The 25,908-nt window shown below is 36.6% G+C and overlaps 1 protein-coding gene across 1 annotated transcript in view; it reads right to left on the reverse strand.

Annotated features, from left to right (window-relative positions):
- Nucleotides 1–25,908, reverse strand: part of zfand3 (zinc finger, AN1-type domain 3) — a 294,042-nt gene that overhangs the window by 48,162 nt on the left and 219,972 nt on the right. The window contains exon 4 of the mRNA XM_028797375.2: nucleotides 24,793–24,858. Within this exon, the coding sequence (XP_028653208.1) occupies nucleotides 24,793–24,858 (66 nt within the window). The remainder of the gene's footprint in view (nucleotides 1–24,792; nucleotides 24,859–25,908) is intronic.

Consider the following 25,908-nt stretch of genomic DNA (forward strand, 5'->3'; position numbering starts at 1 on the left):
AGCTGAACATTACAAATTACTACAGCATAAATTACACTTATCTTTTGTTCATTTTGGCAGAAGTACATAAAGTGTTGCAATATTTTTGGGGTTTTCTTTATAGTGTTTTGTGTGTTATGTTTCTTATGAGCTTGTGTATGGTAATAAATATTTTAAAAGGTTTTAAGGTTAGGTGACAGTACGGTTTAGTTAGAATAAAGTATTATTAGCCTGTTATGTGAATTGTATCCTGCATTATTTGTGTGTGTCACTGTGATTTACACGTTTTACTCAATCTATTTCCAATTGACTTTACCTAATTTTAAGTTAATTCCCCACTAATACTTTCCATGGGTGATCCTGCCTTTTTTTTAAAATGCCTTTACATTCTGACACTCCTCTTCTCACTATGATCCTCTGAAACTTAAGACATGCTTCGTCTTCTCCTCCACAATTTCCAAGGAATCCCCCACTCAACAGCTAGAATGGGCAGGGGCAGAGAGCAGCCATGCTCTAAATATGTTAAGGCATGCCTCCGCTCACCATTTAAAATCAAATACAATAGCTATTTTTTGAAAGCTGTACTGATATAATTAGTTCTTTTTGTTTTTCAGAAATTAATAGGATTTTTGCATTTAAATTTCTAATTTCAAATTAAAACAAGATAATGTATTAATCATTAGTCACTGCCTGATTTTACAACCCTCTTTCATCATATGGATGAACAATCACATATTAAGACAACTGAAGTATTGTCTGTGTATGTTCCAAAAGCTTGTTGCTGACAATGGTACCAAAGAAACACTTTTCAAACAGAATAAGCACAAGAAAAACTTTCAGCAAGAAACAAAGTCATCAAAATGAAGGCACAACTGAATCAATTGCCTAAAAAAGAGATGTAACATTTAAGTACCCAGAGAAAAACTAGCAAACTCCACTCAGGCAGTGACCCAACCAGGAACTTCATCCCAGACTCTGGCAGATGCGAGATGGCCACTGCACATATAAAGAATATATTATAATAATACTTAATGTTCTTGATGAACTGTTGTAAAACGCAAATAAAAAACAACTTATGATATGAGAGATTGTGATAAAAAATTGGAGTATTTTTGAAATGCACCATTAAACACAGAGAATACTGTACATCTATACTAATAAAAGGCAAAGACTCACTCACTCACTCACTCACTCACTCACTCACTCACTCACTCACTCACTCATCACTAATTCTCCAACTTCCCTTGTAGGTAGAAGGCTGAAATTTGGCAGGCTCATTCCTTACAGCTTACTTACAAAAGTTAGGCAGGTTTCATTTCGAAATTCTACGCGTAATGGTCATAACTGGAACCTCTTTTTTGCCCATATACTGTAATGGAAGGCAGCAAGATGGCCGTAGGAGACGGAGTTGCGTGTCGCGTCATCACGCCTCCCATGTAATCACGTGAACTGACTGTGAACTCAGTAAGTAGAAAACAAGGAGGAGCCCCAAAGAGCGCTGAAGAAAACATTCATTACACAATTGACAAGGCAGCGAAACAATAAGAAGCGAGTGAGTGACGCATACAAGCATCTTCATAAGACACAAGGTATAAAAAAGCACGGTGTAAACCGTAAGTTTAAATTAAGTTTATAGATACGCTCCCACTGCCATTTGCAATACCATAATCGCGAGATACAAGTTTAATGAGAAGACACGAGGTATAAACGAGAGTTTGAATCACTTTGTAACAGAGTTAAAATTGCTGTAGCGAGAAACTTTTAACTGCCGGGTCTTAGCTAACATTAAATAAACCCGTGGACATCGCAACATCACACAAGAGAGCAGCTCACGTGAAGTGACTGAACCCAGCAGGAGTGATCACTTCGATGAATCAAACCTGTTCAAAAAACACATTACACAATTTATAAGGTAGGAAAAGAATATGAAACAAAGCACAGTATAAACCGTAACTTTAAATTAAGTTTATAGAAACGCTCCCGCTGCCGTTTGCAATACCATATTCGCCCCTGCGAAGCGCGGGGATTTTGCTATATATATATTAAACTATTTCAACCATTCTATGATCTGCTTCTCACAACTGAAAGAGGGCACCGTGGCAGAAGTTAGCCGACTTGCTGACCAACCACAAGCGTTACCTGGTAGGTAACCACCCATACAATCAGATTGTGAATCAGACTACGAATGCCTGCAATGTAATTACCCCGATCTACATGCTGTCAAATGAACGAACCACACGCCGTGGCACAACGTTAGGGGCTTCGCCTCTAGCGCTGACGTCCGAAGTTCGATTCCCGTAAGGGAGTGCAGTGAGTGTGTACGCCTGATTTGCCCACAATTACGGCGAAACACGTGTCGCGTATTATGCATCTTCAAAGCACGGTGTAAACCATAAGTTTAAATTGAGTTTATAGAAACGCTCCCGCTGCCGTTTGCAATACCATATTCGCGAGATACAAGTTTAATGAGAAGACACGAGGTATAAACGAGACTTTGGATGACTTTGTAACAGAGTTAAAATTGCTGGAGCGAGAACCTTTTAACTGCCGGGTCATGTCACGTGTTCTCGGGTAGGTACACCAAAAAATGTATACATTTATGCATGTAATGGGCAAACAAAAAATGTTCTATACCCGAAAGCACTGCAGTAGTACTCAATGTATCTTTACTTCTTAAATGTTAATGTTTTACTGTTTAATAATTTATACGCTTCTTATATGTTGTTCAAATTCTTTTATCAAAATACCAGTAACAGCGCACTGCACGATAACGTGGAGTGAATACACTTGACATGAGTATTCATGTTATTTATCCTCTTTCTCTGTACGTTTACCATTCGTTTACTCAGAGGTTGATGCGCTTGCTGCTTAATGAGCAGCTCTTCTCTTCTTTTGTCGGCATCTTTTCCCGTTAAAACTGATTAAGTTAGTTTTTGTGTTGCGATAACTTAGTATGTTTTCTTTAATTTTTCAGTTAAGCTGGCACTTAAGTCTTCAATCTGCCTCAAGAATGATTAACGAAGGTGGTAGGGAATGAAAACGGCACCCTTGCATCCGCCACGGCCACACTGGTGAGCGCAGCTGTGAGTTGATTCTACAATAAAATAAAATAAAGATAAAAAGAGTAATAAAATCATCACCCCGAAAGCGAATAGTAGACGTGACGTAGTATATGTGTACAACATTTCAAGTCAATAGGTGAAACGGTTTGCGAGCTACAGGTGATTTAAAATCCTGGACAGACAAACGAATAGCCACGGTAGCGTATTATAGAAGATGATTTTACTGTTTAATAATTTATATTTATATGCAATGTGCTTCTTATATATTACTTCATATTCTCATATGATAATGATGTTAATGTTGTTTATATTGATTTCTATGTTATTGTAAGTGCTCTTTATTTGTGGAAAAATAAATTTGGCAATTAACAAACTTATTTTATACATACTACATTTTATTTTTTTCTCTTGCACTCAGTGAGCGAATCCACTGGGTAATCAGCTATATATATATATATATATATATATGTAGATATGTATATATATGTGTATATATATATGAAGATATGTATATATATTGTCACGCTTGGGTTACAAGATTGCACAGAAGACCAGTGGAAGTTGAAGAAACTCGAATTTTTATTCAAACACTGTAAACAAACATTTATCTTTTAAAACTGTTTCAAACATGCTCCTTGAAAGAGTTTACACCTCCGCTTGTCATTTAAAAGCAACCAAGGATTTCTTCTTCTTCGGAGGAATACATGCCAGGAGCACCAGAAGTCAGAGAGAGAGAGAGAGAGAAGCAGAAAATCAATTTATAACCACAGAGAGAAGTCGGCACAGGCTTTTTGACAAGGCGGAGTAGCGTTTCCGTGAATCAAGCGATTCTCCAGACCCGGTTCAAAGAGACGTGACAGCACGTCAGCATTTATGTGTTCAGACCCAGGTCGGTGTCTGACTTCAAAACTTTAAGGTTGTAATCCTAAAAACCATCTCATAAGACGGGAGTTTGTATCTTTTTGACGGTATAACCATTGAAGTGGAGCATGATCAGTTACTAATGTGAACTTCCGTCCCCATAAGTAATAGCGTAGTGCTTCTATAGCCCATTTAATTGCTAAACATTCTTTCTCAATAGTTGAATAATTGCGTTCTCTTGGGAGTAATTTCCTACTCAAGTACGTGATAGGGTGTTCTTCACCCTCAAATACCTGGGAAAGGACCGCTCCTACTCCGAATGCACTAGCGTCGGTTTGTAGAATAAAATCTTTAGAGAAATCAGGATTTCGTAGCACTGGATAAGATGACAAGGCTTTTTTTAAATCTGAAAAGGAACGTTCGCAAAGTTCTGTTCATATAATAGGTCGGTTTTTTCTTCCTTTAGTACGCTCTGAAAGAGGAGCAGCTCTATTTGCAAAGTCAGGGATGAATCTTCTGTAGTAACCAGCTAGTCCCAGGAAAGCGCGCACCTGTTTTTGCGTTTTAGGATGTGGGTAAGCAAGCACCTCCTCTATTTTCCTTAGTTGTGGACGAAGTAAACCCCTGCCCATCGAGTAACCTAGATAATAAGTCTCAGACATACCTAGTTTACATTTCTTAGGGTTAGCAGTTAATCCAGCTTGTTTCAGGCTATCAAGTACAGCTTGTAGGCGTTGTAAATGTGAATGCCAATCATTGCTGAAAATAACCACATCATCAAGATACGCCCCAGAATATTCAGAATGTGGGCGTAGTATTTGATCCATCATTCGCTGAAAAGTTAAAGGGGCTCCATGAAGACCAAACGGGAGTCTTGTAAATTCATAAAGTCCATCAGGAGTCGTAAATGCTGTTTTCTCACAACTATTAGCCTCAAGAGGCACCTGCCAATAATCTTTTGTGAGGTCTAGTGTGGAAATATAGGTCGCCTGACCCAGTTTTTCCAAGAGCTCGTCCACCCGGGGCATTGGGTAAGCATCGAATTTAGACACCTTATTCAAGCGCCTAAAATCAATACAAAAATGAACCGAACCGTCCGGCTTGGGGACTAACACGACTGGAGAGAACCAGTCACTTTTGCTTTCACGAATCACACCTAGTTCCAGCATCTTCTTGACTTCTTCGCGCACAATATTCCTTCGTGCTTCTGGAATTCGAAATGGACGCATCTGCACCCGAACACAGGCTTCAGTTGTGATTTTATGTTCTGCTAAATTAGTGACGCCTGGCAAGTCCGAAAAAACATCAGTGTTCTGTTCTATTAAGTTTAATAATTCTGTCTTTTGTGGGTCAGTCAAATCGTTGCCAATGACAACATCAGTCTGAGAAACAGCAGTCAAGGTATTGTGAAACTGTTGTCTGTCGTGCCATTTCTTTAAGAGATTAATGTGCAAAATTTGAAATGGTTTTCGTCGACCAGGAATTCTAACCTTGTAATTTACTGGTCCCATACGCTCTTCGATAACTGCTGGGCCTTGCCATTTAGCTAGGAATTTATGTGGGTCTGACGGTATTAATACTAAAACACGATCGCCTGGTTTGAATTCACGAAGCTGACTGCGTCTATCGTATAGACGTTTTTGTGTTTCCTGTTCTCGTTGTTGATGCTCTACAGCAATAGAAGAAAGTCTGGAAATTCTTTCTTGTAAGGAAACTATTCGCTCTGCAAAACCCTCCCCAAGAGAGGTTGTTTCATGACCTATCCATTCCTCTCGAACAACATCTAGGATGCCTCTTGGGCGCCTGCCAAACAACAGCTCGAAAGGACTTAAACCAGTGGATGCCTGCGGCGATTCTCGAACAGCGAACAAAACAAAAGGCAGGACAGTGTCCCAAGTTGTGGGATCATTATGAGCAACTCTTCTGATTATCTGTTTTAAGGTTTTGTTAAACCGTTCAGTCAAGCCATTAGTTTGTGGATGGTAAACGGTGGTGCACAATTTCTTAATAGCAAACCGTTTACATAATTGTTTCATCACACGAGAAGTGAAAGGTGTGCCTTGATCAGTTAAAATTTCCTTAGGAATGCCAATACGGGTAAACACCACAGAGAGAGCCTTGGCTACAGACGATGAGTTTGCCTTTTTCAAAGCAGTTACTTCTGGATATCGCGTTGCATAATCAACTAACACCAGCAAATACTGGAAACCATTTTTAGTTTTCGGCAAAGGTCCTACAATATCTAAACCCACCCTCTGAAAGGGGACATCCAAAATAGGCATAGGGCAAAGGGGAGCCCTAGGAGGCTTATGAGCAGAGACGATTTGGCAGTCAGGGCATGAAGTGCAGAACTGTTCAACATCTTTTCCCATATTTAGCCAATAAAATCGTTTCGATAATCGCTCTCTTGTTTTATCAGACCCCAGGTGTCCTCCCAAGATATGAGAGTGAGCCAGCTGTAAAAGAATTTCCCTATGTGCTTCAGGTACTACTAATTGCTCAATAAAGTCTTCCAATAGATGGTCCGAAATCACTCTGAAAATACAACCATCTTTCACCAGAAAGTGTGGTGTTTTTAGGCTCCCGTTATATCGGTCTTGGTAATAGGAATCATTGGCAGTGTAAGCCTGATTAAATGCATACTCCAACGAGCTATCAGCATGTTGCAAGCTCACAAAATCCTGCTGCTCGCTAGAACTCGGTTTGGGTTCTGAGACATTTACAATTTGAGAGGACGTGCAAGGGTCTTGGTCTTGACAATTTGAGAAATTCTCCAGGGAGTTTTCCTCCGACTCACTAGAGAGATCTGGTTCAATATCTAAATTGGGACTTAAATTGTTCCCTACTGCCACCAGTTTCCCGTCTCCCTCCCCCCGAATGGGTTTAACAGGTGAGTCGATTAGTGACTGTCGTTCAGCCATCAATATAGGAAAAAGAGCATTCCTTCTGCCTATCAGCAAAGGCCAAGGGGATGAATCAGAAATAGCAGACCACACTTTAAAGTGACGACTCTTATAAGTTACAGGAAGAAATAATGTCTCATAGTTCTTAACATCTCCATGTACACAGCGTATGTTAACAGTCTCGGTATTACTATGGTAACTGTCGTCAAGACAGTCGCGTCTGACAACACAAAGGTCACTGCCTGAGTCCAAAAACGCCGTCACCTGTCGGCCCCCGAACTTTATAGTGAAAAATAAGCCATCTTTGTTTTTCGACGGATCCGGGATATTCGAGCAACAAACCTCTGCCATGCCAATTTCCATTGAACGGGCTGGAGACAGACGACAATCTCTCACTAAATGACCAGGCTGGTCACACCGGAAACATCTTTGCTCGCCGGCACCGAATCGACGATGTCCACGACCACGACCTCTGTCTCTGGTAGCAGGCATCTCATTTGTGGTAGTAGCAACTGCATTTCCTGGTGGTCTAGCCGACGACATCTGAAGATCAGTTGTTGAAGGATGACGAGGTACACGATCAAGTTGACGAGGATACTCTGGGCATTCCCTTATAGGTTTTAACACAGGATACTGAGTACCGAAGCTACCGCTTGTTTTGAAAGCGGTCTGGGAGCCTTCTAGACGTTGTGAAATAATATCTAGAGATTCAAGAGATTGTGACGAAGAAATTCATCTCGGATGGGTGCAGGTATTCCAAACAGCAGTACGTTCATAACAACTTTTTCAACGATGCGCTCAACTTTATCTCCCTCAAACCAGCATTGCACTTTAAGAATCAAATCTTGTATCTGAGCACGAACAGATCTGTCCATATCCAACCTCCAGTTGTAAAGTGCAAAACCTTTTGACAAAAACGTCGTGGCTTTCTTCAAGACAAGCTGATCTTTCAAAAAATCATAATCGCCAAATTTGTCGGTAGGTATATTTCGTAATGAAAGTAGTGCATCACCAGACAAAAACTGGGTGACGATAACAGCCCAGTGATGTTTGTCCCATCCTAACACAGTCGCCACTTGTTCAAAAGCCAAAAGAAATAGCTCTGGGTCATCAGATGGGCCCATCTTCGACAGGACATTCTTAGCATTGTCCGGAAGTGGAGGGAGAGGAAGCACACGTCTAGTAACTTGCGCAGGTGCTGGTGCTAGTGGAGGCGGAACATACTGTTGAGGGAATGGAGAGGCTCCACGAAGCTGAATATATTGTTGGCTGTCTCTTCGTCTGACAGACGGAGGCCGGAGACTAGACGTAGGACGTTCGGAATGCAAATTATCTTCTGAATCATATGGGATAGGAACATTCTGGGCGACTTGGAAAAGGTATTCGGCTTCCGCTTGTGCTAAAGCATCCATCTGTGCAACCACATATATATATATACATATACATATATATATACATATACAGTGATCCCTCGCTATATCGCGCTTCGCCTTTCGCGGCTTCACTCCATCGCGGATTTTATATGTAAGCATATTTAAATATATATCGCGGATTTTTCGCTGCTTCGCGGGTTTCTGCGGACAATGGGTCTTTTAATTTCTGGTACATGCTTCCTCAGTTGGTTTGCCCAGTTGATTTCATACAAGGGACGCTATTGGCAGATGGCTGAGAAGCTACCCAACTTACTTTCTCTCTCTCTCTTGCGCTGACGTAGGGGGGGTGTGAGCAGGGGGGCTGTTCGCACACCTAGACGATAGGGACGTTGCTACCTTCTGTGTGCAGCTGCTTCCTGAAGGACATGCTGCACGGTGCTTCGCATACTTAAAAGCTCAAAGGGCACGTATTGATTTTTGACTGTTTGTTTTCCTCTGTCTCTGTCTCTGTCTCTCTCTCTCTCTCTCTCTGCTCCTGACGGAGGGGGTGTGAGCTGCCGCCTTCAACAGCTTTGTACCGGCGGTGCTTCGCATACTTAAAAGCCAAACAGTCCTATTGATTTTTTTTTGACTGCTTGCTTTGTTCTCTCTCTCCTGACGCGCACTCCTTTGAAAAGGAAGATATGTTTGAATTCTTTTAATTGTGAGACAGAACTGTCATCTCTGTCTTGTCATGGAGCACAGTTTAAACTTTTGAAAAAGAGACAAATGTTTGTTTGCAGTGTTTGAATAACGTTCCTGTCTCTCTACAACCTCCTGTGTTTCTGCGCAAATCTGTGACCCAAGCATGACAATATAAAAATAACCATATAAACATATGGTTTCTACTTCGCGGATTTTCTTATTTCGCGGGTGGCTCTGGAACGCAACCCCCGCGATGGAGGAGGGATTACTGTATACATATATATACACATATATATATACATATATATATACATATATACATATATACATACATATATACATACATATATACATACATATATACATATATACATATATATATACATATATATATACATATATACATACATATATATATACATATATACATATATACATACATATATACATATATACATACATATATACATATATACATACATATATACATATATATATATACATACGAGCTGTATATACCCGGCGTTGCCCGGGGCAGAAGTAACCTAATCGGTCAAACACTTACATATATACCAAAGTAAACCTAATCGGTCAAACAGTTACATATATAAAAAAACCGAACCTAATCGGACAAACAGCTAATCTATATACATAAGCAAACCTAATTGGTCAAACAGTTACATAAATACAAAAGCAAACCTAATCGATCAAACAGCTTCATATATACAGAAGCGAACCTAATTGGTCAAACAGTTATGCATGTGCAGAATGATTTTACAAACATTATGCGTGTTAACAATCATTAAAAAGAAAAGATTGAGGAACTGTTCTTCTATATGTGATGAAGCCACTAATCAGACAGATTTTTTTCAGGACCCAGCTGTTTCATAACTAAACTACTGCCACCCCAAAGTAATGCCTAATAGTGGTTTTTGGGGTAGCTGTGGAATAAAAAGGGTGTTTTTTAGTCAGTAAGAATCTGACACTACCCTTCAGTACGGGCTGAAGGGTGCCTATGTAAGGTTTTACATCCTTCCCGTATGGAAAAAAAAAACATACTAAACTTTTTTTTCATCATTACACATAATCTCAGTCAAATGGAAGTACGCATTCTCAATTTATTTTTATCTAATTTTTACTTTTTCACAAAGCCATCCCATGCCAATTTGTATGAATAAACTTTTGCTAGAGAGTTAGCAAAAGTTTATTCATGCACATATTTTAATACGGATAATCTATCTCTAATCAAGGTTCTCATTTTCATTCTAATTTAAAATAATAATAGATACTCATTTTTTTCTTCTGTTTTAGAAAAACCAATCTATGCCACCTACGTCTTCGTCAAGTCAGCTTCATCCAGCTTCATCACATATAGAAGAAGAGTTCCTCAATCTTTTCTTTTTAATGATTGTTAACACGCATAATCTTTGTAAAATTATTCTGCACATGCATAACTGTTTGACCAATTAGGTTCGCTTCTGTATATATGAAGCTGTTTCATCGATTAGGTTTGCTTTTGTATTTATGTAACTGTTTGACCAATTAGGTTTGCTTATGTATATAGATTAGCTGTTTGTCCGATTAGGTTCGCTTCTGTATATATGAAGCTGTTTGTCCGATTAGGTTCGGTTTTTTTATATATGTAACTGTTTGACCGATTAGGTTTACTTTGGTATATATGTAAGTGTTTGACCGATTAGGTTACTTCTGCCACGGGCAACGCCGGGTATATACAGCTCGTATATATATATATATATATATATAGCAAAATACCCGCACTTCGCAGCGGAGAAGTAGTGTGTTAAAGAGGTTATGAAAAAAAAAGGAAACATTTTAAAAATAACGTAACATGATTGTCAATGTAATTGTGTTGTCATTGTTATAACTGTTGCTGTCTTTTTATATATATATATATATATATATATATATATATATATATATATATATATATATATATATATATATATATATATATATATATAATATACACACACACATAAACATTTATATACATATACATATATATACATATCTACATATACACATCTACATATATATACACACACATACATAAACACACACATAAGACTTACTGAGTGAAACGGGCTTTCATTGACAATCATGTTACGTTATTTTTAAAATGTTTCCTTTTTTTTTCATAACCTCTTTAACACACTACTTCTCCGCTGCGAAGCACGGGTATTTTGCTAGTATATATATATATATATATATATATATATATATATATATATATATATATATATATATATATATATATATACACATATACACACATACATGCAGTTTTAATAACACAGAAATCAATATAAACATTAACATCATTATCATATGAGAATATGAAGTAATATATAAGAAGCACATTTCATATAAATATAAATTATTAAACAGTAAAATCTTCTTCTGTAATTTGCTACCGTGGCAATTTGTGTGTCTGTCCAGGATTTTAAATGACCTGTAGCTCGCAAACCGTTGCACCTATACACTTGAAATGTGGTACACATATAGTACGTCACGTCTACTATCCGCTTTATGGGTGATGATTGTTTTAGTCTTTTTATCTTTATTTTATTTTATTGTACAATCAAGTCCTATCTGCGCACACCAGGGCAGCCGTGGGCGGATGCGTATGGTGTATTCACTCCATGTTATCGTGCATTGCGCTGTCAGTGGTATTTTGATAAAAGAATTTGAACAACATATAAGAAGCGTATAAATTATTAAACAGTAAAACATTAACATTTAAGAAGTAAAGTTACATTAAGTACTACTGCTGTGCCTTCGGGTATACCTCATTTTTTGTTTGCCCATTACATGCTTAAATGTATACATTTTTTGGTGCACCTACCCGAGAACACGCGACATATAACCGAGCGTGGTAGAAGCATGGATTTTAAACACGCGTTGAGTTGATGTGCTGGTCTCCCTCGTGAAATAACTGGTAATGTTTGACTAAAATCTACAGCGAGTAAAACGACATTAGCTCCTTTTTTTTTTTTTACGATCTCTGAGATGTTGCTTTTTTCGGTTCAAGGCTTCATAAGCTCTTTTATGTTGTATGGTGTACTTATCCCAAACCATCATCTTTGAATGTTGCAACACTTTCGCCTTGTATGTAGATCCGGGTAATTACATTCATTGCATTCCTAGTCTGAATCACAATGTGATTGTATGGGTGGTTACCTGGCACTGTAGGGTTGCCACCCGTCCTTTAAAATACGGAATCGTGCCGCGTTTGAGAATGAAATTGCGCGTCCCGTTTTGAATCAATACTGGACGGGATTTATCCCGTATTTTTTTTATCATTTTTTTTTTTAAAGCAGCGTCTCATGCAAATCATCCCACACGCATTTTATGAAGATGCCTCCTTTCCTACTTTTGATTGGGTAATACTTGATGTCATCGTTAGTTTGATTGGTGTTTTTAACTGTCCAGTGAGTAGGGCGTGTCTTTCAACGGAATGAAAAAAAGGCCCACCCGACGACCCACCCATTCCATTTTTATATATATATATAGATATATATACATATATACATATATATACATATATATATATATATACATATATACATATATATACATATATACATATATATATACATATATATATACATATATACATATATATACATATATACATATATATATACATATATATATACATATATACATATATATATACATATATACATATATATATACATATATACATATATATATACATATATACATATATATATATATATATATACATATATACATATATATATATACACATATATATATACATATATATATATATATATATATATGACAGCAACACCCATAACAATGACAACACAATTACATTGACAATCATGTAACGTTATTTTTAAAGTGTTTCCTTTTCTTTTTCATAACCTCTGTAACACACTACTTCTCCGCTGCGAAGCGAAGGTATTTTGCTATATATATATATAGAGAGAGAGAAAGAGAGAGAGAGAGAGAGATATACACATATATATACACATATCTACATACATACAAATATAGAGAGATAGATAGATATGTATATCTATGTGTATATATATGTAAATATGTATATCTATATATATATATATATGTAAATATGTATATATATATATATATATATATATATATATATATATATATATATATATATATATATATGTGTCTGTATGTGTGTGTGTGTGTATAAATGTATGTATGTGTGTATGTATGTATGTGTGTGTGTATATGAATATATATATATATATATGTGTATGTGTGTGTATATATCACACACATATATATATATTATATATATATACATACATACATATATATATATGTATATATGTATGTATGTATGTGTCTATGTATGTTGATATGTGTATATATATATATATATATATGTATATGTAGATATGTGTATATATGTATATATGTTTATGCATATATATGTTTACATAACCTCTTTAACACACTACTTCTCCGCTGCGAAGCGTGGGTATTTTGCTAGTTACTTAATATACCACATAACCATTTCCACACATTTTCATTTATTGTGTATTTACTTCTTCAGTTTTACCTCCAAGATGCCTTCATGCTGCAGCTACAAATTACCATTCAGTATAATTATGGAGTACCTAAGACCAATCTGTAAATTTGTAAAGCAATTTTTATCATAATTTTTTGACATAATGCCCTTTATCAGATGTTCTGCATATCTTAAAAATTTTCGGAATAAGTAATATTTAAGATCAAAACTTAACTGTGTGTGTTAATGCTATTGTTAATAGCTTATTAATTCAACCTTAATTCTATATTAATAGATTAATTTGTTGGAATTAAAACAAAACCAATAATTCATAACCAAAAAACTTTGATCAGTATGTGACGATGCGGGTTCGCTCCATGCTCCCATTCAGATTCTGGGAGCTCTGAACCCAACACCGTCGGTAATGTCACCGATGAGCTAGACAGTGAGGCATAACAAAGCAAGGGGATGGTGCAAAAGTGCCAAGTGCTTTTATTTAAAATCAACAAACAAAACAAAGTGTCCAAATTAAAGTGCAGTGCATCAAAAATCTTTAAATAAATAATCCATTAAAATAATTGAAAAGTGGAGGTTAAAAAAAAAAAAAAAAAAAAAATCGATAAATAAATCCTTTAAAAGTGAGGTTAAAACAACGGCTGGAAGCGGTCCTTTAAAACAAAGCCCGGTGCCTTTCTTTTACTGGTGACTCCCCTGCTTCTCCCTTCCAGGCTATGAATCAGGGGAGCCACCCTACCTGCAGCTGTCAACCTCTCTACCTTCTGATCTGGAGGCTTCCCAATCCCTGGCTTCGTTTCAGCTCTCTCCAGACCGAGACTTGGGTTCCCTCAACGGCCAAGATGCTCACGCGGCGAGCCATCTTTCTTCCGGTCACTCATGCTCCTCACAATCATCAGCGGGAGCGACCACTACCAACTGCCCTAGGTGTTGTCCAAACACCCCGCTGGGGCTCACTATCCAGCTGCCTGCGAGCGCTCGCTCTCTCTCTCTCTCGCATTGCGCTGGCTTTCCTCTCCCTGCTTCCTGCCTCCCTCTTCTGCAACCTCCGTTCCTTCACTTTCCTTTCTTACCCTCCCTAGCCGCCTCGCGCTTCTATTTATCACAGGGACGTGGCTCAGATGTGGCAATTAGCAGCTCCTGGGAACAATTACGGATGCGGATGACTCCTCACCTGTGCACTTAAGCGAGGATCGCCCGCATCACAAATTCCCCCGGGAACATCTCGGCCGTGGACACACACACACACACCATGCCCCCTCGGTAAGCTGTGAGTGCGGTGATTATTTAAAAAGTGGCCTTGTTAACATGAGCTGTGGACCTGCTACACCACACAGTATCTATGTAAGAAGAATGCTAGGTATAAAAGTGTGGCAGAAAACAACAGGATCAGAGGGAGACTTGAGTAAATGGACATGTAATCAACATAGACTCAAGTTGAAAAATTAAAAATAAAAGAAAAAAATAAGAAAAGCTGTTTAAAGGATATAAATGAGTTGAGAAAAGTGTGTATAGACATGCAGCCATTTATAAATGACAGTAACAAGGCAGCAAAATTAATTAAATTATTTATTTATTTATTTTTACAAAAGCACGCAGAGGTATGCTCCAAGACAAATACAATATATCTAAGTGCAGGCTGCAAAAAATGTCACCTAAACTATTTGGACTCACTAAAGCTTTTACTCAGACCTACTGACTTGAACAGCAGAATTTAACTGCTCAATGTTTCTAGTAATCTGTCTCATTACATATTAACTTGTTTATGATAAACATTGTTGAAAACATCTTTTTATTTTCATAAGTATGCATATTCTGATCACATTTCACAACCAAGAATCAGCTCTATTGGTCTGATTAATAACTGTTCTAAGTCAGAAATGACATAATAAGAAAAAAGACAGAGTTACAACAAAAGTGATATATATATTGCTATATATATATATATATATATATATATATATATATATATATATATATATATATATATATTTTGCTATATATATATATTGCTATATGAGGAGGAGAGAGAATTTCTGGGCAAAAGAGGGGTGGGAATGGAAGTACAGGGAGAGAGAAAGCAAGGGAGGCCAAAGTGGCAGTGGATTGAGAAAGTGAAAGAAGATATGAAGGAAAAGGGTGTGAATGGGGAGGAGGAGCACAACTGAGATGCAGGAAGGAGAATGATCAAGCACATCAACTCCATGCAAAGTGTGAAAAGGTGAAGAGAAGGAAGAAACAGAAGAAGAATTGTTAAGAGTCACTGCATGGTAACACAGAAAATGCAAGGATAAATTTACCAAAAAAAAAAAGGTCTTATAAAGGTAGTGTACATGTACTAATTTGTTTTAAAATAAGATAAGAATGTGTTACAAACCATTTCCACACCTTGCTGAAACTATTTTACTTTTTTCTTATGCTTATGGAAGATTTTCACCATTTAGATATAAAGGAACTTGCACATTTTTATTGTCAATGAAAACAGGTGTGATATAAAGCATCTTTCTGTGAAGAATTTTTTTTTGGTAATTTGTTTATACATTTGCAGCCCTTGTTCTTCTTCCCTGTGGTCTCCACATTCCTTTCATATTACTTACGGGGACCATTACTTGAATTTTCGACCGTTTTCTTTACAACAAATTATTCCTCCTCCCTATACCAAAGCTATGCCTTTACCACAGATGACTGTTTTGCTTTTTTACCTTTAACAGTTTAGCTCATAGATCCAATCAGACAGCTTCTTCCCTCTACTATAATCTATTGGTCTCTGGCATGAGCTGCCTGTAGAGGAGTCTCCTCATCTAAGTGTGCTTTGATAGCCCAGCAACAGTCCATTACAGAAAGCCAGATCTTTCATTAACCCAACTGTAGCCTAGAAAGTGCTGCAGGGTAAGAAGATGTAATGAACAGCTCTGCATTTTCTTCCCCTGGCCCCACACAAGGCACTGTCTGCTCTTAACGTAATCATGCTGAATAACGGGATATATAACGGGGAGTGTGCTTTGAACAGTCCATTCTGAAGCACAGCAAATAATATTCAGGAGCTGTTGATTGAAGACAGATTTTAACTTTATATATAGACATATACTGAACTCCAAGAAGTTAATATAAACATATTAAAAGATGAAAGAAATTAAAATTGCTTTCTAGTATCTCATCTTCAGCTCCCTTTTTTTAGTGTAAAGGGATATTTATTGCAATTTCCCTGTCATGCTACTTTGTGATTAGCTTGAAGATGCCTCAGATTTAATAATTCAGCAGTTTTAATTCACTAAACAAATGTTATGTTTTAGCATGCACAAGCTGCAAATCTTTTTGTTTCATAGCAATATATTGCCTAAATCTTTATTCACATTGCAAGAGAATGGACAAAGAGGGTAAAATTAAACTATAAAACTACCAAGAGGAGAAGAAATTAATCAAAAAGGTTAGGGTTGACAAACAATTAAATTAAAAGCATTAATATGTTAAAATCCAGAAATGCAGACATTCCTTAATTCTGAATCAGCTGGAGAAATTGAATTTACTTTTTGATGGACGGCCACAATAAATACACACCTATATTAAAGGCTAAGAGTTCAATACAATATATTATAAGAAAAGAACACATTAAATTTGAAAGAATGAGCTTTTCTTTTGTTCATAAATACCAACTCAGGAAATGAACATACTGCAGAGCGCTAGACTGTTTGCATCAGTGTTTCTGTTTAGGTCATGCTGAATAAAAATTGACAAATTTCACGGCACTGTCTTCACTGCTTTTTACCACTATAGCTGATTTAGAAGCAGTAAAAATATTTATCTGATTTTTAAGAACAGAACTATGATTAAACAGAGAAAAAAGTTCAACATGAAGTATAAACAACAAGATTTGAAGAAACTACTACAGAAGCTAATCTTCTGGTCTGAGGACAGTTTACCTTTTGTCCAATCTTGGTCATTCTGATTGTATGTTGCATCAGCTATAATATCAAGACATACACAAAGTGGGCCTGTCTTAAATTCTTGCATGCATCATCAAATTTAAAAATTCTCAAAACAAGGTATACACATGATTGTAGCCTATTCTGCTCTTCAAAAATGACTGATAATCGCAGCTGCACTTTGGTATTCCTTTAATTTTTGTTACCAGGGGACCATGAATCTTTAAAGTATAACTATTTATATTACCATTGAATACCTAAAAAAACTTCTTTAATGTAGAAAAATTACGAGACACGGCTAACTTCCTACAATAGATATGTTCATTAATTACAATAAATAAAGCAAATGAAGATCACCGTGTTTATTTGTATATAAAACTAATACTGCTTTTTATTTTGAATTATAAAGAAATAATTAACCAAAAACTTTCCTTTTTGGATACTGGGGATGGCTGTGTCTAAATGAGTATTTCAATAACTACTTATAAATCAGTGCTATTCGAGCATTTTAAAAAACTTTTTTTTTTTTTTTTTTTTTTTTTTTTTTTAGGGTTGGGAGTAGGCTTACTGAGCCAGACCTATATAATATGTATGTGTGAATATAACAGTAAGTAAAGTTTGCTTAAAACTGGGTGGGAGAAAGTAGACTGGTCACTGATCTTCACATTTCTAAACTGATACAAGACCACAAGAAGGCAGATGTCAGACTAGGGGCAATGATTTAGAACTGCAAAGGCCAGATGTGCACTTGTTAACATGGTCCGACAGAGAGTAAGCTTCTGATTATGATAAACAGTCTACAGTATAGCCAAAAAGTCTCCAAACAAGATCTGTTTAATACAGTGATCCCTCGCTATATCGCGCTTCGCCTTTCGCAGCTTCACTCCATCCCGGATTTTATATGTAAGCATATTTAAATATATATCGCGGATTTTTCGCTGCTTCGCGGGTTTCTGCGGACAATGGGTCTTTTAATTTCTGGTACATACTTCCTCAGTTGGTTTGCCCAGTTGATTTCATACAAGGGACGCTATTGGCAGATGGCTGAGAAGCTACCCAACTTACTTTCTCTCTCTCTCTCTCTCTTGCGCTGACGTTAGGGGGGTGTGAGCAGGGGGGCTGTTCGCACACCTAGACGATAGGGACGTTTCTACCTTCTGTGTGCAGCTGCTTCCTGAAGGACATGCTGCACAGTGCTTCGCATACTTAAAAGCTCAAAGGGCACGTATTGATTTTTGACTTTGTTTTACTCTGGCTCTCTCTCTCTCTCTCTCTTTATTTCTCTTCTCCTGACGGAGGGGGTGTGAGCTGCCGCCTTCAACAGCTTTGTGCCGCGGTGCTTCGCATACTTAAAAGCAAACAGCCCTATTGATTTGTTTGCTTTACTCTCTGTCTTTCTGACAGACTCTGCTCCTGACGGGCACTCCTTTGAAGAGGAAAATATGTTTGCATTCTTTTAATTGTGAGATGGAACTATCATCTCTGTCTTGTCATGGAGCACAGTTTAAACTTTTGAAAAAGAGACAAATGTTTGTTTGCAGTGTTTGAATAACGTTCCTGTCTCTCTACAACCTCCTGTGTTTCTGCACAAATCTGTGACCCAAGCATGACAATATAAAAATAACCATATAAACATATGGTTTCTACTTCGCGGATTTTCTTATTTCGCGGGTGGCTCTGGAACGCAACCCCCGCGATGGAGGAGGGATTACTGTATATAAATGTATATTGCGTGTGCGGAGAGCACACTGCATATGTTTCGAATAAACAATCTGTTAAGGGAAAAAACCTTTATGTAACAGAATATACATTTGTATTCAAAGAAATTATTGGTAAAAGTGAAAGATACGTTGTGGTAGGTTGTTTGTGCGTTCTGTTGTTCATCTACAACAACAGTGTAGGAGTCAACGTAAGGGTGAAAGAACTGGCAACTCTTGAAATTATGAAATTGCAAAATATGTATTCGAGTAAAGGATGTGTCGTGCCCTGTCAAATACAGTGGAAAGAACTGCCATCTGGATGCAGATTTCAGTACTCAAAACACCTGATTGAACACCTGTAGATACAAGGACAAAGCTACACAACACCCACCTTCGTGGATGTACATATAAATGAATAATTAAAGTAAGTTAACATTACAGTATAAATGGAAATGTAAGCAAGCCGGAATATAGCCACAGCATTTTAACATCTAATATATCCATAGACCACAATGCTTATCTAAACTTTACTTGCTGTTGTTATGCCATACAGTGATGTAATAGTAACAATGACAGAAAGATAGAACAGACAGAACAGCTTCTCAAATGTGTGGAGCCAAGTAGCTGCGGTTGTGTATGTGTGACTGTTTCCTCTGCCATAGCACACACTACAATGTACAAATCAATTAATCATTAATCAACAATTTTAACTTTTTATTTTCTTTCAGTGTCATATCTTCTGTTAAGTATAATTTGCTCTATTCTTGAAACACCAGCAGTTTAAATAGTGTACAGGCTGGAGGAATTGGGGACGGGTTATTTTAGGAGGAAGCCCCATGGGTATAGCCTTTGCAGTGGTGGATTTCTCAGCTATTCATTATAAAGGTTTTAAGGAGTTGTCCCCAGATGTATATTCTCCCTGAGTATTTGCCAACCTGAAGTTTTTGTTTCATTTTATTTTTTTTTTTAATACATATCACACAGGGATAATATCTCCAAAAGTAAGGTATAGTCGCTTCAAAGCAACAATTATATATGGTGTGTGCGTTAGAAGGATTTTTTCCATTTAAATTGACATTTCCTCTATGAAAAGGCAAGGACACAATAACATTTTGCATGCAAATCCTGAAATAAAAGTATGAACAAAGAAAACACCAGGACCTAAACCCAGGTCTCTGGAGCTATATAGTATCATAGCTAACTACAAGGACTGGACGTTATATTTCTCACAAATTTGATATATTGTCCAAAACATTTACAATAATATGTTTAAAGCTAATATCTGGGCAGACTGGGGGCTCTGAGGCTAGGGATCTGTGCCAGCAATCGGAAGGTTGATGGTTTGAATTCCATAAACACCAGAACTGACTGTACTCTGTTGGGCCCTTGAGCAAGGCCCTTAATCTGCAATTGCTTTGTTCTGGCTATGATGTTAACATGCATCCATACCTGCAAGCCACTGTTCAAAAAAAAAACCACCCACTGTGTGGTGTCATTCATGACACGGATTCACTTGGGTCCCAATCAGGGTGGTTCGTCATGTGTGGTGCGTGTGACAACGTGCTGTAATCAGCACATGCTCCTAACCTCTCTCTCCCCCTAATATCTGCTTACTAATAAAATTAATGAAACATGCATATTTAGAAAATGCAGGAGCTAGATTTAATTTACTGCATTTTAATTTCTAATGTGCTTAATGTAAGCATTATTGCAAACATTTTATTAAACATACCAATTTAAATCATATGCAAAAAGCAACAGAGTAAGTTTCAGAAATTTGAAAATAAAATGTAACAAACTAGGCACAGATTTTAAAACACAGAGTTTATATGCTAATGCTGGCTGGATAAATGCAGTTCAAGTAGTTCAAATCAAGGTCTTTGTTCAAAAACAGTAGCTGGTTAGCATGCTCAGTTGTGAATGCACTTCTTTGTGTGATCACAGTATCGCTTTTCTCTCTATATATGCCACATCATGCATACTGCATCAACTTAATGGCGCTTCAGAGAGTGGCAATGTGGATGCGACCAAGTAATTCTTTACCTTTTGTTCTGCATCATCATGTGCCAATCGTGGTGTAATCTGACAAGAACCAAAGCAAGCCCCCAAGTAAAATATGCTAAAGCATTAGATATTCTCTTTCTTGTAGAGATGGGCAAGTGATTGTTTTCTGCTACAGGAAACAGTGAATTACATCAACTGTGTTGGTTTACCACAAATTAATATAACTGAAAAATAATTAAATGTCAAATGAAAGTCAGCACTAATTACACAGTATTTCTGCATTTCAATTTTTTTTAAAACTAGGTGCTTAATGAGCTTATCACAAGTAAATATGTAGTTCACTTGAAACTTCCAATCTTAAATTTCTGCTGCTTTGAAAGTGAACTGGGAATAAAACTCCTGTTTCTCATCTTCAGGCAGAAGCAGCTGTGACATAAGTTGTGTAACTGCATAGTGAAACAAGGCATGTGGTGACACTTTTGTTCACATTACATCTACTGTAAATCATATTGCTATTTTTTTTTTATTAAGAGGAGAACTACGGTAACTAGGTTTTCACACATTATGATGTAGCTGTGCATGGAGAGGTGTGTGAGTTCATGAGATTAACTTTTCAAGACAGTGTGTATGGCCACTTTCATTGACTTTAGGGGCTGAACTAGTTGATCTGCATATGAACGTCCATGTTGCTTAGAATACAGATTCCTTCTCATTTTTATTAGATTGGCTTTCATTTCAGTTGTACTGTTTGTATTTTCTCTCTCTCTGAATGGTTCTGTAGGTAAATTAAAGTATCAACTAAAATTGTGTTGTTTATAACTATATTGGGCAATACAGCAAGGTTAGGAAGATTCTTTTTGTATTGTGTAAAACATTTTCTTGTGTACTAAACATTCTGTTTACATTTTGTCCTGGATGTAATTTATGTTTTACTACAATAACGTATATGCTGCGTTGATTATTGGGTGCTAATGTACTACAATTTCTCTTATTGACATTAATATTAATATTTATTATTAATATTTATTATTAACTGCACTGTTTCTAATGACAGCCTTAATTTAATTTTGTTGTATGATGGTGATCATACTAGAGCTCTATCTAAAGGAAAACATGAGGATGTTGAGTTACTATCATTAAGCTGTGTACTAAGCATGTAATATGGCGAACGTCAACCACCTGCACAGTACCATTCACATCTAAGGCATTGTCAATACTAATGACCAAATGTTTGCCACAAATATTAAATTCTTCAGCATTATTCAGTAAACAATTAACAATAAGACAGTTCACATTTATGTTCCATGTCAATTCACATTCAGCTAAAATAAAGTGAACTATTATGTGACAGAGTTTCTTTTGATGTAAATATATCACAGGTTACAGATCTTTCAGCTCCATTCAAAGATGTCTTTGCAACTATTTTGTATAGCTGAAACACCCGTATCTCTGTGATATAGCAACATGATGGTTCCAGCGCTTAAAATAAAGTCCTTAATTATCAACAACTGTGCAGCCATATGTTTTTGCAGATGAAGCTCGTCCATGCCTTTATCATATTCTTTGCTTGCGCTGATGTTGAGCTGCCATCACTGTTTAAAGCAATGTACTGTATATAGTTTTACTTCAATGTTGTATTTGGTTGAATGTGTTTTTACCTTCCTTGTGTTTCCAAGAATTCTGCCATAACACAATTTACCTGGCCACCTGATTTACCTCTGCATCTTGTGTTTCCATACCTTAATTCAATGCAAGCTGATGTGCTGAAGTTTGTAGTGCACATCAACAAACCATATTGTATATTTTAGTCACAAATTTTGTTAGTGGACACTGAGAAAAAGCTATGGCAATGAATTAGTGCCACCTATAAGACTGGCCTTGAAAAGCTTTGCTAAGCTACAAATGTTTGTTTCAACTGTGTACATTAGTTCACTTGTCAACACAAAATGGCAGAAATACCCAACATCTAATATTTCTATATATTGCTCCGATTAAACTTTAAAACAATAAATTCAAGCTGTACAACCCACTAAAATGAAGTAATGACACCTTTTAAACTTTAATACATCAGCACTGAACGCAGAACCCTTTAAACTGTCTTTGCATTATTTGACAGTAAACTATTTCAACCATACTATGATCTGCTTCTCATAACTGAGGGCATCGTGGCGGATGTTAGCCGACTTGCTGACCAACCACAAGTGTTACCTGGTAGGTAACCACCCATACAATCAGATTGTGATTCAGACTACGAATGCCGTGATATATATATATATATATATATATATATATATATATATATATATATATATATATATAAACACTGTTTAAATGTAAATACTAGCACTTGTATGTTGTAATCATTTTAAATTATTAATGGTACTACAGCTTTTTGCTGGTAAAATATATATTTACTCCATTTATACAAGTGTGTTTTCTTCTTCAGTGTATCAACTAGACATTTGTAATTGTTGAGGTATTAATTATAAATATGGATTATCATTAAAATTGTGTAGTATTTGTCTCTTACCAAAACTTAAGCTGTATGACACACTGCAACAATAAACACAGTACAACTCTTTAAAAAAGGCCTATTGTTTACTAAGCAGCAATTTCAGATTTGTCTTTAGCCAATTAAAAGTGTAAGCTGCTGCATTTTAAACAAGCTAACTGTCCAAACTCAAGCGGTGTCTGTTTTAATTTAATGGATAATATAAAGGTCTGAATTCCTTAAAGTAGCTTTTCTTGCTGTTTGTCTAGTTGTAAAGGATGATTTCTATCGATTATTATTTCTTCAGTTTATTACTCCACTTTCTAAAGGTAAAGGCTAATACCAGTCACCTTTTGTTCATTGACAAAACAAGCTTCCACAATGTAGGAAGTTTGCTGCAAAAAAAAAAAAAAGACTTCTGCAGGTTCATCTACTATAATACCTTGTGTAAAAGAGCACTGTAACTATATTACCATAAAGCTTACAAAAGCAGAGGCTGAAAATATTGGATATTTGCAGATCACCGTTCAAAGTATTTTTTTTAGGGAAAATCAGCTGATTTCGATTGGCAGTGGATTGATCGGAGAATCCATATCAAATCCATTTACTTCAGAATTTTTAAGCCTTTCAGTGAACATCACTATATTTAAAAACAGTGAGTTAAAAAAAAAAAAAAACTACTGCATTTCAACTGTGTAATGGACAGCATGCAGAAACTGCTATTCTGGCAAGGACTGAATAAGGATCCTTACCTAACCAGGAGGAAAGAAGCACAGATGAATATTTTCTTCTCCAGTACGGTAGATGGAAGCCTCTTTTGGTTAGAACTCTTACACATATATCTGCAGGGCATGCTGGGCACTGTAACTGTTGGGGCTCACAGGGGCAGACAGGGGGAGCTGACTGGACTCACAATGTGTAATTTTTGGGACTTCTGATGGACCTGGATCAGGGTGTGTCTTAGCACTGGAAATACTCCTGGGTCCAAGATAATAGAGACTGCATGACCTTATCCAGGTAAGGTGGAGTTGGGTGGAAGAAGGAGAAAGCTTGCTTGGAGGAGTGGAAAGAGAAAGGAAAAAGAGAAGGAGAAGAATTGTGCTTGGTTTATGTCACTGTTGAAGACTTTGTGAAAGGTATATTGTATAAATAAACCTTTAATTTATACCAGGACTTGTGTTTATGAGGCTATGTCTGAGGTTTAGTTTTCTGTAACATCGCCTAGTGGTCAACATAAACAAAAAAGAGAGAAAAGCCTACCTGATTCACAAGGCCGTTTTGAGGGCACTGACAATGTACCATGAGCTGTGTCTGTGCAAGGAACACCTAGGTGAATAAAAAAAAAACAAAACACTGAATACATAAAGTAGCACAATTAGAAGTGAAGAATTTAAATTAAGCCCTCCTAACATTTGCTGACAGTGTATTTATCACTCGGATTTCTTTCATTTGTCCAGGGTATCTTTATACTGTTCTGCTTATGAACAAAGGATACAATACAACATAATGCCAGTGTTGTAAGCAACAATGTCAATACTGTCAAAAAGTATCAATTAATAAAACAATAAAAAAAAGACCATGAAACACTAGCATTTTTACACCAAACTGCTGCATATTTTAAATACAAACAAAATACTGAAAATTGTCCAGTGGTGATTTTTTTATGCTATCTTACAGATATGGCCCTGGACAATGAAGGGTTATTCTTTACTAAAGAATCATAATCATTTCTTAAGTAAAAGCTGAAAATTATTGCAGAACGAAGAGGACAAAAAAAAAAAAGAACTAAACAGCGTCTATTGTTGCGCAACATTGTTGAAAGTTCAGCTATAACATAGCATTAACATGAAAAATTGTTAGAAAAAGCCAGGTGAAATACAAAAGCTTCTTCGTTGTACCTTGGTTTTGGAAGGCAAATATTTATTTCATGATAATGACATTTTTCTTCTAAACTATATTTCAAAAACTGTACCTGGACTCAATCAGTGATCAGGACTCAACCTGCCACGGAATACTCAGGTAGTAACTACATTCTTGAAAATGGGAGACATACATTTAAAGGCATACATTTAGTCTTTTAAAGTTAAAAGTTATTACTGACAAATCGCTAGCCTTTACTTTTATGATAACGATTTCTGAACCCAAGCATTTATGGCTAATGATGCAATAATATTTGAAACTGCAGTTTAGTTTTGTTAACAAGAATGATGGTGTAAGATCCCTTCAGAAGAATTTCAGATACAGGCAGATTCTAGGGATCAGCATTTCAAATAGTTGAGGGATTGCTTAACCTAAAATGTTAACTGAAAGCCTACAGGGCCACTGGTGGTTGAGAAATCGGTGGGCTGTAAACATAATACCAGAGGGTTTTTCTGA

The sequence above is a fragment of the Erpetoichthys calabaricus genome, chromosome 3, assembly GCF_900747795.2.
Source record: "Erpetoichthys calabaricus chromosome 3, fErpCal1.3, whole genome shotgun sequence".
Classification (NCBI taxonomy): Eukaryota; Metazoa; Chordata; class Cladistia; order Polypteriformes; family Polypteridae; genus Erpetoichthys; species Erpetoichthys calabaricus.